Here is a 13,822-nt window from a genome sequence, read left to right on the forward strand (position 1 = left end):
TTAATATAATACAAGTATTTATACATGTTAATTTTAATAATGTTTCAGATTTATTAATATTTGTTCTATAGTGTTTATCCTTAAATTTTATATTTAGAATAGCACGCTGTTTTTACATTCTTGTTTGGTATCTAAGATGTCTTCTCGCTCAAATAAGAAAAGTCGTCATTATCAAAACGAATATTTAAAATATGGGTTTAATATGGCCTAAAGTTGAGCAGAATTAAACCCGACATAGAATATAGGGTTTTCGGATCAATATAATAACTTTTCGAATCATATAATAATTTTTCGAACCAATATAATAATTTTTCGAACCAATATAATAATTTTTCGAACCAATACAATAATTTTTCGAATCAATATAATAATTTTTCAAATCTTCTGAACATTCAATCGAACCAGCGATGGTTCGCCGACAAATAATATCTAATGATGTCGTTATTCTTGAATCACTTCAGAATTTGAGCATCTATTCAAATACGTTAACATCTTTCTGTAGAAGGATCCGCAATGTTCACTTGTTATATTTCGTTGAATTTAGATGTAATTAGGCATCTAAGATCTTTTTCATTCTTGGCTTTACCACGGACTACCAAGTTTTTCTATACTGAAAAACATTTTCCAGTCCACGGTAGTGATGAATCCTCGCATTATCCATAATAAAAATAGGATTATTTGTCGGCGAACCATCGCTGGTTCGATTGAATGTTCAGAAGATTTGAAAAATTATTATATTGATTCGAAAAATTATTATATTGATTCGAAAAATTATTATATTGATTCGAAAAATTATTTATGATTCGAAAAGTTATTATATTGGTTCGAAAAATTATTATATTGATCCGAAAACCCTATATTTAGCGAGTAAGCATCAATATCAAGGGTCTCACTAATAATTTTTAATAAAAATTCAATTTTTTACATTTGATTTATTATTTTAAATTTTGATTTTTGAGTTATATACAAAAAACAACCAATTAAGGGACAATGCCCAAAAATTTTTGAATTGTATGTGGACAAGGGGGCGATAAAATTTCAAAGGGGGCGATAAAATATCTAAGGGGGCGATGAACAAAAAAAGGTTGAGAATGCCTGCCTTAACCGATGTTCTACCAGATAAAGAAATCGATGGTATACAAAAAAACAATAAGTTTGTTTTTTTCCAAATTGTAATAAAATTTGTAATTGGTTGGGGAAAATTGGTAATGGGGAATTTGCGGTCAATCTCAACCCGTATTATATAATAAACAAAAATGCATTTTAAATAAAAATTAATTCACTGATAAGAGAGTAAAAATTAATTTGACTAATTTTCTGTTTGAAAATATTTGACAAATGAAAAACGTATTTAATTTTTACTAAAATGCATTTATTGAATATATTCTTGATAAAAATTGAATAAAAATCATATAAAATAGGGACTAAAAGTTAGATTTAACAACACAAAAATAATGAAGAACAGTGGAACAAAACACCACGTGGTGAATACGTGGAATATTTATTTAAATTACAGACTTTTTCTAAAAAAATTAAAATTAAAAACATTATTAATAATGCACTTAAATTATCTATATTAGCTGGGGCATTTTAATATTTTTAAAACTTATGTTAGAATTGATATTCTTTTACGATCAAAATCAGTAAAGTCTATTTGTTTTAAAACAGGATTAGTAATACAAATAAGACAAAATTTCACTACATAACATTCGTAATTTTCAAAAGTAATTACTACCGTATTTCCGGAATTACCGTATTTGAAAATTATCCTCAGTTTCAATATTTTCACTTCAAATCAAAGACAAACAAAATCAGGTATGACGATGAATGCAAGAGAGAATTCATATGTATTGAATGAGTAAAATGTTTAAAAAAGAAAATATTGAAAAAACGAATTTTCCAATATAACTATTTGAAATTTTTTTTGATAAAAAATAATAATGTTTTATCTATATAGTCTCGCAAAATTAAGAAACCAAGAATGCACAAACGGCCAATTTCTTTCAAAATTGATGTAGAAATGTCAATATTTATTATTCCACAGTCAAAATTGATGCAAAAAATGTCAAAATTGAACTGAAAATGGTATGGTTTTTTCAATAGAGTCGAATATGCTAAATCTATCTCCTCTTCATTTTTAATCGCATTCTTCAATCTACTTGTTTATCGGACCCCTTTTAAACATTTCCAAGTCTCAAGACTTGTTAGTATTCTATATTTATCAAATTATTGTACGGTTTGAACTCTTTCTCACTATCTTGGCTATCTTGAATGTATCTATGCTTTTCAACTTCAAAATATATAATCAATATTCCTCACTATTTTCATATCTTTGCATAAATTCAGCTAAGATGTTACTCCTTTATTTGTTTTATTCTTTGTTTTTTTTTCTTTTGAATATTAGGAAATGGATGTTCAAAGCAATTTTCTATAGTTCCAGTCCGTATAATTCATGACATACTTTGTTCTTTCATGCAGAGAAGTATTCAAAATCGAAAAGTGTGTATTCCTAACCCTAACCTTAGACTGAGTATAGTTTTCATTATATTTTGCGTCCATAGGTTCATCCGTTTGGGTTTCAATAGAAACGCTGCTCTTAAAGATATCTGTTGAAAGACAATCGTTCCAAACTGAGGTCATGTTTTGGGCTTTTTAGAGACCGTGTAAAATCCGGAATCAGAAGGTGGATTGGCTTTTGTATTTTTGTTATTTTTCGCTGAGGGGCAGCCTCCATAAGTAGCCCAGTGTTCTGATGATCCACAGTTGATGCAGAGTTTCGTGATTCCTTTCGGATTTGGGCATTAGTAACCACAAGCATTTTACTTCTGCTTTACAAAAACGTGCTATATGCCCGTAGAATTGGCATTTATAACAACGAATCTCTGGCTTACGGAACCATTCTGCAACCATTTTTTCAGATATTTGAAACTCCAGATAACAATGGGGAACTTAAATGAATAAAAACTGAGAGATCAAAAAGACAAATTTTTTAATTGGTTTATGAACTGGCCAATTCTCTGCTATCTTCTTGAATAAGAGAGCCATTTTCAGACTCCATTATTACTATACCAGTAGGTGAGAATCATTTGACATAATATATCGTCATATCCACATATTCATTTAGGAGTGTTCACGCTTCTGCGTAAACACAGAAGATAAATTAAAGTAGTTTCTTTGAAAAATTATCGATTTTATTCTCTAATTGGCCATTTCTCAAATTTTTTTTACCGTTGAACTTGATAATCAAAGAATCTGTTATTTAGTATTTCTCAAGGAACCAAAAATGGCCAATTTGAGAGGGTTGAGTGTATACATTTTTTTGAGTTACTTATTCTTTCTGTTTTCAAAATCGATATTAATGATTTAAAAAAAATATACATTTGATTATTACAAAATCGTTTTCAACAAATTTATGAAATACTGTTTTGAGATTGCTTCTATTTTTATAGCATTCAGTCCTTACTCTAATTGGTCAATCTGAAATGAGGGATTCGTTTGTTTGTAATTTATGACTTTTTAAATCAACAGTAAGTTCCTAAATTCGAAGAACTTAATGATTTTTATATTCTTCGTCAGGTCCAGTACTGTGATTGCATCACGACAAAACTCCTCAAAACGACCTATAAAATCCTCAAATGGTATCCTTTTAATCATATCAGAATTAACGTTTTTAAACTCCTTAAAAGAGCCACCCAATCTCTCTAATTAGACCTACTCACAACAACCTGAAGTGCCAATTCAGCGTGTTCGTACTCAAATGTGCCATTAGTCGTGTCCAAACCACTTTTTTGAGTCAAAGTTGCTGTTATTTGTGACTGTTTTCTGAGATAGTGTAATTTATTTTACTCTCGAATAAATTTCTTGTGTTGAAAAGCGTCAAATTTGGGCTTTAAATTACTCTGCATTTCATTGCATAGTTCTCTAGTGGGATTGACAGGATTTTTGTTACATTAATTCGTCTAATTCATAATCTTAACTCTCTTCTTGGTCGATCTTAGACTGCTGGCAAGTGGGGATATCTGGGAAGTCGAAATCGATTAGAATGGCGTTATATTTTTTGAGCTTTTCGTATCTTTTTGTTTGTTGTGGAATTATATTACCTTTTAAATTGTGTGTTTGATACTGTACAGTTGTCAGGGATGTTCATGATGCCATTGAACAATGGTTCTGCATTATTTATGGCGAAAAATTCTTTATATTTAAATAAATTTGTTTTTATATCATTAATATCATATTTTTCTTGATTATCCATACACAACAACAAGAACTAAATTAATAAGCGCAAGTTTGTTCTAAATATATTTACTGGTTCTTTATTATTTTTATTATTTACATTAAAAAACTGTTATTTTAGATTGCAAACCCATTTAATTTTAAAATCTAACAAATTCATAATCTCCATTTTTGTAGAAGGATGGACGGCCAACTAATATTATTGTATTATAAAAACCATTTTTTGGCATAACTATGTCTCATCACACCTCTCGACCTAAGAAAGGATATGTTTTCTTGACTTGGTGCAGTAACAGCAAAGCATACAAAAATCACTTTTTAAATATTAAAAAAATTAATTTACATATATTCATCTGGCATTGTAAGATGTTTCAAAAATCGACTTTTCTTGGTCCTGTCTACCTTAAATCACAAATATTAGTCTTTTAGATGTTTTACTGTTTTTTATCTTTCTGTGGGACTTTTAGGCTTCTGTCAAACTGATTTAGATACATTTGGGAAGTTTTATAGTTCACCTGAAATGACTAAGTGAAAGTTTGACTTTGAAACTGAAACATTAAGGTAATAAAGTTCAACTACCCCATTTCAGATGCCAATTTAAAAAACTCAATTATGCTATGCTCAAATATGAGCGAAACCCATAAGTTGAAGGTGGATTCCGAAAATACAATCTCCAAATATTTTGATGCAAACGAGACTCATAATTCAGAGATTAATCTGAGTTATTTATCAGAGAAATTAGATGTAAAATTATAAGCAATACTATTGTTTAAGAATAAGTAAATGTTCCTAAACTTGGAAGACTGGTTTCTCGGAATATTCTCCTTACATTAATGCCAATTGTTACTAAAAGCCAGCAAAAATGTATTTCAGAATTTGATCCAAAATATATCAAAGTTTATTTTTTGAGTCCAAAACTAAATAAAAAACTGAAAATTTGAAGATATTTTAAGGATCTGCGGATGACCTGGACAACCTCAAAGAGATTGCACGCAACAGAAAATCCTGGTCGAGACAAACGGAGTGAAAGCTCGGAACACGACAAAAGAGAAACTTAAATAACTTTATGTTTTCTCGAAAGTGCTCTTAATAACTAATTAATACTTTTGGTGGTTCTTTTTTAATAAACAACACAAATACATTCCATGGAGACTTTCTTGTTTACAGCTTTAGTGCCTACTTATTTAATTTTAAATTTTATTAAAAAATAGTTTCCGCTCAATCTGTAATTTTGACATAAAAAGAACATAAATAAACAAATTTCTACATCTTCCGCCTATACCATCTTTAGGGCCGAACAAACAAATTAGTTTAAGTTTTAGAATGATGCCAAATCTATGAAGTTTGAAAAGTCTAACTCTTTATCAGATAGATCGTGAAAAATAAAAAATTTGATAATATCTTTAACTTTGACCTAAAAATATTTTCAAATTGGGTTTGAGTTCAAAAATTCAAAAATTTTGGTTAAAATTCATTAAGAAAGATATTCATGTCAATCATTATTTTCTTCCACCGATTGGGTAAGAAGCGCAATGGAAGCTTGTATTCTATCTGAAATATTTAAGTTTGGGTCCTTACTTATGAATTGATAAATCCTTTTTAATTTGTGTATTTGAGTTCCGACGAAGTAAACTGGAATGGCAGAAAGTGTGATCAAAAAACCGATTCCTCTTGATAAATAAAAAATACTAAACCTGCCTCGGTTGGGGCAGCTAGGATGGAGCCAATGATAAGTAAAGTGACGATGATTATGAAAGTAATCGGTAAGACCAGATTAACCTGCATAAAATACTTTCTCTCAAACTTTAATGGGTCTCGGCAAATTGGGAGACTTGTAACGCAAATATAGCAGAGCGACAACTGTGGCATCAATGGCAAGCCAGGACATAACTCCACAATAGTTTAGCAAGAAGACAATGTCGTTATAAAACGTATACAACATTGAAATGATTGCCTAAAACTGATTTTGATCCTTACAGCAAGGACTACTGCGACGATCGGAGTATTGAACCGAATATTGACCACGTTGACAATACCAGGCATGTGTCCATGACGAGCGGCGATGAAAAACATTCTCTGACTAAATGGCAATAGAATACCTCGAAAAAGTGAACATGTTCCCGTTGAGAGCTCCGATGGTTGAGCAGGCGACTCCGACGGAAATAAAGTAGCCAAAATAATGGTGAAATTTATTGCCGAACGACTAGAATTGTTACTTGAATTGCACCAGTCCGATTGCATCTGCGTTGATTGCTTCGGATTTGGTAAGCACAGCATAGTAAGAACAAACACAGAGAGTATAGACAATCATGCAAAACAGGATAGAAAAAAGAATGCTCTTGGGCATATCCCTAAAAAATGTAAAAATAATTCCTTCTTTTTTAAATTTTTCATTTCCTCGGAAACAGTGTTCAAGTATTGCCTAAGAATGCAAAAAATGAATTACCAGCCATAATATGCAAATAGCCCTCCATAATGGGCCACTGCAATCTGTCCTATGTTGCTGGTGCTTCCTTGAAAACCCGACGCCAACGTGTCCAAACTCCCTAAAAGTGACGGTTAAGAACCACCAGATGCTAGTTTATATATTCCTGCGGATATTATGATAAAAATGACAGCAATCTTGATTCCGCTGAAAATATTTTGAAGCACAGTAGAGGCCTTGATACTCAAACAGTTGATGACTGCCACAATAACTGTACATATTGACACCAAATGTACATATGCAGCAATTGGCTAGGAGTATTACGGCGGGCTGGTTAGGGGGACACCCCGAATAAATTGGCTTTAATAAATAAACGGCAAATGTCAGTGATACGACCGCATTCGTGGCGGGTCGGATTACCATTAACTCAATCCAAATCCTCAAAAAACTGGCAAAAGACCCGAAGGCTTTCATGATGTATATGTAGTCACCCCCTGAGCTTGGGATCATGGTCCCTAATTCGACATAGCAAAAGGAGCCAAACAACGAAATCAGACCAGCGTTGACCCATATAATTAAGGATAACCCAATGCTGTTTGTTTGCCGTAGAATTGATGCTGAGCTTATGAAAATTCCTGATCCAATGATACTTCCAACAAGCAGGGACACCGAGTTGAACAGTGACAGTTCTTTCTTTAGTTTATTTCCTGTCTGAAGTGAGCTCTCAGGCGAGTCGAACATTTTTCAATTTTTTTAAATAAATAGTCTTGTTGATATATTTTAAATAACCTTTGTCACCAAATTTTACAAAATTATTTTCAATAATTATTAAAAAACCTTGACTCTCGAAAATTTGCAATTTTTGGTTCTTTAAAATTTTGTGACTAATTTGAAAAATATTTAATTTTCCAACAAGAACATCGCAAATCCGAGAACCGTGGGTGGATAAAGTTTTCTTTCTGTTGGAGTGCAACTGTTGGCTGGTAGGAAACTCGTGACATTTTATCATGTTTGAAATCTGTATGTGAAGAGATATCCATGACGGCGTAATTTGTCAAACCCAAACGAAGCTACTCGCACAGGCAGCCGCTTGAAGTCAAACAACAGATTCTCGACTACTCAGCTGCCTTTAAATACCAAGTTTAATACATAAAAGCAATAATTTTGAAAAAATAAGCAAAAAATTTGCTAAAATGCCCTAAATTAACACAAAACGTATTTAAGTTTTATTAAAATAAAATTCAATTCCTATTTTTTATTTCTTCCAATAACACTCGACTATTTTGGAGATAGAAATAGCAACTTGGCAGTTTAAAAACAACAATGAGGACACCCCAGGGTGATTCCCTCTCCCTTTTACTATTCACCATATACTTTGAATCTGTACTCCGCGACCTTTGTAAATTTCATACAGGAGACATAGACGAGACATCTTATGCGCAAGATATGGATGTAAGATTACGGGACGTGACAGCACTCCAACATCTACTAGAAAATGTCTCTCGTTGATTATCCGCAGTTTCGGGAGGGCCACCAGAACTTGCTATTTCTCCTTATTCCCACAACTCAGGACATATTGCGATAGTTGGGACGGGGGTGGCAGATGTGACCGATTCAAATTCAGAATCACGGCGTTTTTGAGTAGAAAGTGTCGATACGACTTCCTCCCGACCGTGGCAGAGGTCAGAATAACCTGGTGGGGGTCTCTGAAATACGTGTTCTTCACTTCTATGATCTTCCTTCTCCTGTGTGGGAGTGCCAGACAAAGATCGGCTTCGTCGATTGCCCAAATCCTGAAGGATGGGTTGATTTGGATCTTTTGGGAGTGCAAATGGTGGAGTAGAGGCTTGTATGTCGAAATTATTATATTCGGCTTGTAGTTCGTCAGCAACGACCTTAAATAGGAGACGTGGACATATTCCTGAAATTCCACACTTGTGTCGTCGGAGAGGTTGACTGAGGTCACTTTTTCTGCATATTTGCACATTTTCTTGAGGAATTTGTGTGTTTGGTGAGATGTTTCCTTCGTAGGGCACAAAAAAATCCGGATTATGTCATCAGAGTGATACTTTGGCGCGATTTGGGTGGCAAACTGTGGAGAGGGTCGATTGGATGATGGGGAGGAGGAATGCGCCTGTCTTTCCTGAGCCAGTGCAGGCTCGAGCCACAATGTCCCTTCCTTCACCACAAAATGAAATTATCTTTTCTTGGATTGGGGTTGGTTCGGCCCATCCGAGGTCTTCTATTCCCTGTCAATACAACAACCAATTTTGACACTTTTAATATTCGGAGATCAAGATTAAAATCTGAAAATTTAGGCATGTGCTGTTATTATTGGCCTAGAGAATTAGGAATACAAAACACAACAAACACGCTGAAATATATTTTTATTTGAAATTAACTAAATTTAATATTAACTTTAAACATGAATTTAAAAGTGGTTAAATTTGTTCAAAAATAAGAAAATTAATTGAACAATTCTGAAAATTTCCTATCTTGTTTTTTTGAGATATTATTTTTTTTGACACTGTGCAGAGGATTACAAATTAGTGTCGACGAGTTTATTTTATTTGTGATAATTAATTTGTTCAAAGTGTTTGTAAATAAAGTATTTGAATTATAGCGGGAAGTTATGAAGGAATCGAGTGGTGTACATTTCGACTGTTTCGAAGAACGGATAGCAATGTGCTGGAAAGTAACCCTCGCACTTTATATGATACAATTCACAATTCCCTTTCCAGAGTGTCGGATTGGCCTGTTTTTATTTATGCTTTTATTTCTCTAATTTCTGTTATTACACAGTTAATTTCTCGACAATAAATTAATGTTTTTATATATGATCTCAACTAGAGGAGAATATCACAGGCAAATGCTAAGACAATCCAAAAAACAGTTTGTGTAAACATTTCCAATCACCCCAACAGAGCCCTCTCGAATACAGCCATATCCAATACAATGTGAATGTGAATGCGGCCAAAGTCTGATTCTGGATTATGCCGTGGATCCACGATGGTAGAACATGTCGTTCGGAAGTAAGGATTCCTTTGGGTAAACCTCGAAACTGCCAAAGAAATACAAAGAAATTTTTACTAGAACGAATCAACGACAAGTCAACCCATTCTGTGCTATTCAAGTGCCTGAGTGTGCCTGCAGTGAATACCATCATCGTGAATCAAGTAAGAAGACAACTCCCCAATTAGCAAAGCAATTCTATATTGTCGATTTTGTCTATTGAAACATTGGCAATGCAAAGAGATGGGCGTCCAAAGAACAGAAAAAGATCTGCTAGAAGAAAATGAAAATAAACCGACAATTAAGAGTCTAGAAAATACGGACGTAAATTTGAATCTGGAGGGTGACTAATACAGGGAAATAGCTTTCCTTTAACTGAGGAATGCTGTATTTACGCTAGACCGAAATTGTTATTCGATCATTGTAAATCAACAAAGAGAACAGCTGACCATCTTACTACAAAATGTGGCAGAATACACACAAGTTATAATTTCACACGACACAATTAGGAAGACCAAGAAACACAACGCACTCAGGCACGACAATTAAAACTGAAAATAACAGAATATCTCTAAAAGACGAGAATCAGCAACATTAGTTGAAACAGGGATAGTTCAATAATGAGATCCTGTCTTGATGGGACGGAATTGTCTCAAAATAGAAAATGATTAAGACACTTCCAGGAGGCTGTCGATGCCAGTTGTCTCGCAAAACTGTACTTTGACGTCTATTCTCAGTTGTGGTTTGTTGGGAAGGTATAGACTGAGGACATGCACTGAGTTGGACTTGGTAATCGGGGAAAGCACGAGACTGTGTTTGTCGTTGGGGGAACATCAACTTAGAGTGTTCCCCCCTCCCCCACAATCGACCGGGCAATCAGGCCATACCACTCCCTCCTCCTCCGACACAACATTCACGGATTCGCTACCCTTCTACGAGTACACTCCACAACCCTCTCCCTACAGGAAATGTCCGCACGGATGGGGGTTCGTCTCGACAAGGTTGGCCGACTGTCAGGTGGCAGGTCATGTCGATGGCCACCTATCTCCTCTACTGGGGTCTCGCAGCCCTCATCTTCCCCATCTGTGGCCATTCCATGTACAAAAAGTCGGGCAAATTAAACAAATCGGAGCTCCACGTGATCCAGAATAGGTTCAATCGGAAGTTCCCGAAGTACTCGCTCATATAAATTCTGAACAACAAGAATCTGCGTGCTCACGCCTGCATTGGGGGGACGTCCATCGGGGAGGACATTCGCAAGTTCGGGGAAGGTGTCCTGTGCTGACCTGCCAGACTTTAAGCCACAAATATACGAGATATACCGGTCTCGAGAGTCAAGCGCTGCATGGAGAGTGGACATGACCAACACGGAATCAGTTTCCGCAGCAAACATGACCGTAGATAGGTGTGTCTGGGCACAAGGATTAGCCCCATTGTCCAACAGTAGAGTGACTGTCTCGGGATGCTCCCATGATCCATCAGGGCAGGCCGTCCACCCAACTCCACATTCGCCTCCAGTCCTATAAGTCGTTCTGCAATGTCTGAATGCCCGTGTTTGCATGGACAGAGCCGTCTTTAGGCCACACCCACAGACATCATTAATTCCACTGACCACATCTAAACACAGTCAGTCTGGGTGGACAACCAGGCATCTCCAACAGCACGTCGATGATCTGATCCGACCGGTACTTGACTGCCTCAATGAGAGCACTATAGCCATTGACAACACTGTGGAGAGTGTATTGCCTGTACTCCATCAATAATTTAAGCAACTCGACGTTCTTTTCACGAATACTGAGAATGATGGATTCTCATAGGCGTCCTCCTATCAATGGAAAGAGGGCATACGTGAATGGGTGTCCCCTTCTGCACTGCCCCACACTTGCAAACACACGGCGAGACTACAACTGACCACCCACTCTCCGACGACTTTTCCGGCTTGGGAGGCACTTTGGTGGAGGCTCCATATCGGAGGAGTAGTTGGACGAGTGCTGTGTCGTTCTCCCTGACTGCATACATGGGGAGTAGTGCAAGTCGAATTCGTTCGGATCCGAGTCCTTGCCCAACAGTGATCTCGTAGCACTGGCCCGCAGCAATAAGAGCAGTGGCCCCCGAGACTGGAATATGCCTGAAGGAGTACCCAGAGACCGACCAGACGTAGTGAAGCCATACTCGACCAGCAAGTGGAGGATGGGGAACTGCTGGTTGTGGATTACCTCCACCACGAATGTTGGGTCAGTCTTGAGTTTGGAAATGGAGGGAGGTTGGTCGCCTTCCAGAATGTTCTAAATCAATAAAAATGAGTACTTTGAAGAATGTGGTGTATTTACACAAGTCATTGCAGGCACTTTAATGACCAAGGAGGTGTAGGCACTTTAATGACCCATCTGAATACATTTTCCGTGACTTTTCTCAGACAGACTCCCCTTCGTGACAGTCGATGATAAATCTGGGGGGTATGTAGTGTTTATTACTCAAATCGAGGAGTGGAATGTGGTACTGTCCTTACTCACTCAACAAATATGTACTTCCCTCTGACTTGACCAACTTTTATCTCTTTTCTGGACAGTATCCTCAGTGCCGACGGGGACAATTTATGTCAGTCCAATTGATAAATTGATGGAAATTCAAATTGAGGGGGAAACTACTCATTTAGGTGGAGGGACTGTGCACTGCCTATGCACTCCACCACTGTCACGGAAATGGGAAAATATGTTTGCTGGTGGATAAGGGTACTCTGTGTTGTCCTTGTTTAGAAAAGGGAGAGAGTCGGGGATATTTTATTTGATAGGACATTTCGGTGGCATTTCATGTCTGGTTCATTCATGGGGTACTATCGGGGGCTTCTCTCTCGTTTGGGTGTCCACAAGTGGTACTACCATTCACGGACTACGGAATGCCACAACTCACCAAGGTATGTTCACCATTCCCCAGTTCTGGCTTAATTTGCTTACTAACATTCCCAGTCTACAGTTGTAATCAGCTCCCTTATTTTTCGAAATTAAACTTTTTTAATTAATATAGTTTATATGTTTTTTAGTTTTGTTAAATATATGTTTATTTTAAACAATAAAATGTCAGAAAGTGTTTGATTTTTGCCGCCTTTTAACCGTCAAAATATTTTGTTGTGTTTCTTTTGATGCTCCAAGAAAATTTGAACTGCAATAAAATAAAGCAGATTTGTGAAAAGTTGTTAAAGGATGGAGAAAAGTTGACTAAAGAAAGACAACAGACCTTGCTAGAATTGAACAACAAAGTTCGAATCGACTTTAATCAGCCATAGGACATGGAAATAAACTGCTACGTCAAGCAAAACGAGCAATTGAAAGAGAGAATACAAGGTTATTCTCACTTGAAGCATCTTCCCAGGCCAGATATGAATCCTTAGAAACAAAAATGTCAATAAACACTGAGCAATTTGAAAGAATGGAGGATAGGTCGGGTCGAGTGATAATTCCCAGAGTCTACAAAGCCCGGGACATGTGCAGTCTACTAGCCCAGCACGTCCACACATCCAGTAGACATTCCTGTTCAGTCGAGGACCACAAAGAACGGTCTCGACTTGACCTACAAGCTGTGAAAATGCACAACTCGACTTTCGTTTGGAGGGTCTGACTGTCCAACACGCCGATTCGCTTAATTTAATCAGCAGTTTGGAGTGCTCTCTTCGCAGCCACCAAAAAACAATCGAAACCACACAAATCGGCATTTCTGGTTGTCGAAATGTATTCACTGAGTGGTAGAACATGTCCTTCCTTTCCTGAGCAATGTTGGGAGTGTTGGGTTGGCAGACTCGTTTGATTGTCAACAACGTCTAATACATTCCAATATTGTCTGATTATTTTGTAGACTTCCGTTCAACGAAAGTCACGGAAATTAATAATTGCTGTCCTTTCCTTGTTATCTCTCTGTTTTGGTCATTCGCTCAGGAAGATCCGGGACATCAAAGTGGCCGACGTTTGTTTGATGAGCCGAGAGTGGCAGTGGCTGATGGGGGATGAAAATGATGGGGTGCCGGAAAGACAGGCGGGACAGACCCAAGATGGAATACGTTCCGAAGTGCGGCGGGAAAGGGAGACACAAAAAAGATGAAAGAACAGATAACACGATTTTGTTAACCATGTGCAGATTGAGCAGGAAGAAACGGGATTA

The 13,822-nt window shown here is 36.4% G+C and overlaps 1 protein-coding gene across 1 annotated transcript; it reads right to left on the minus strand.

Annotated features, from left to right (window-relative positions):
- Positions 1-8,105: 8,105 nt before the first annotated feature.
- Positions 8,106-10,763, minus strand: LOC115231821 (probable ATP-dependent RNA helicase DDX56). Its single transcript, XM_029801754.1, has 4 exons — positions 10,634-10,763; positions 9,598-9,719; positions 8,728-8,907; positions 8,106-8,681 (listed from the first exon to the last, which is right to left on the minus strand). The coding sequence occupies exons 1-4, from the start codon at positions 10,761-10,763 to the stop codon at positions 8,202-8,204; spliced, it is 912 nt and encodes a 303-aa protein (XP_029657614.1). The 3' UTR covers positions 8,106-8,201.
- Between the last annotated feature and the right edge of the window lie 3,059 nt (positions 10,764-13,822).

This window comes from Octopus sinensis, unplaced genomic scaffold (assembly GCF_006345805.1).
Source record: "Octopus sinensis unplaced genomic scaffold, ASM634580v1 Contig18900, whole genome shotgun sequence".
NCBI classification, from domain to species: Eukaryota; Metazoa; Mollusca; class Cephalopoda; order Octopoda; family Octopodidae; genus Octopus; species Octopus sinensis.

Bases quoted from the DNA above. Each gene is read 5' to 3' on its own strand.
- LOC115231821 (XM_029801754.1), bottom strand. From the start codon at position 10,763: ATGGCCACAGATGGGGAAGATGAGGGCTGCGAGACCCCAGTAGAGGAG. The intron at 8,908-9,597 runs GTATTCGAGAGG...TTGTATTGACAG, and splicing joins ACATTGTATTGGATATGGCT to GGAATAGAAGACCTCGGATG. The intron at 8,682-8,727 runs GTATCACTCTGA...TGCCCTACGAAG, and splicing joins GCCACCCAAATCGCGCCAAA to GAAACATCTCACCAAACACA.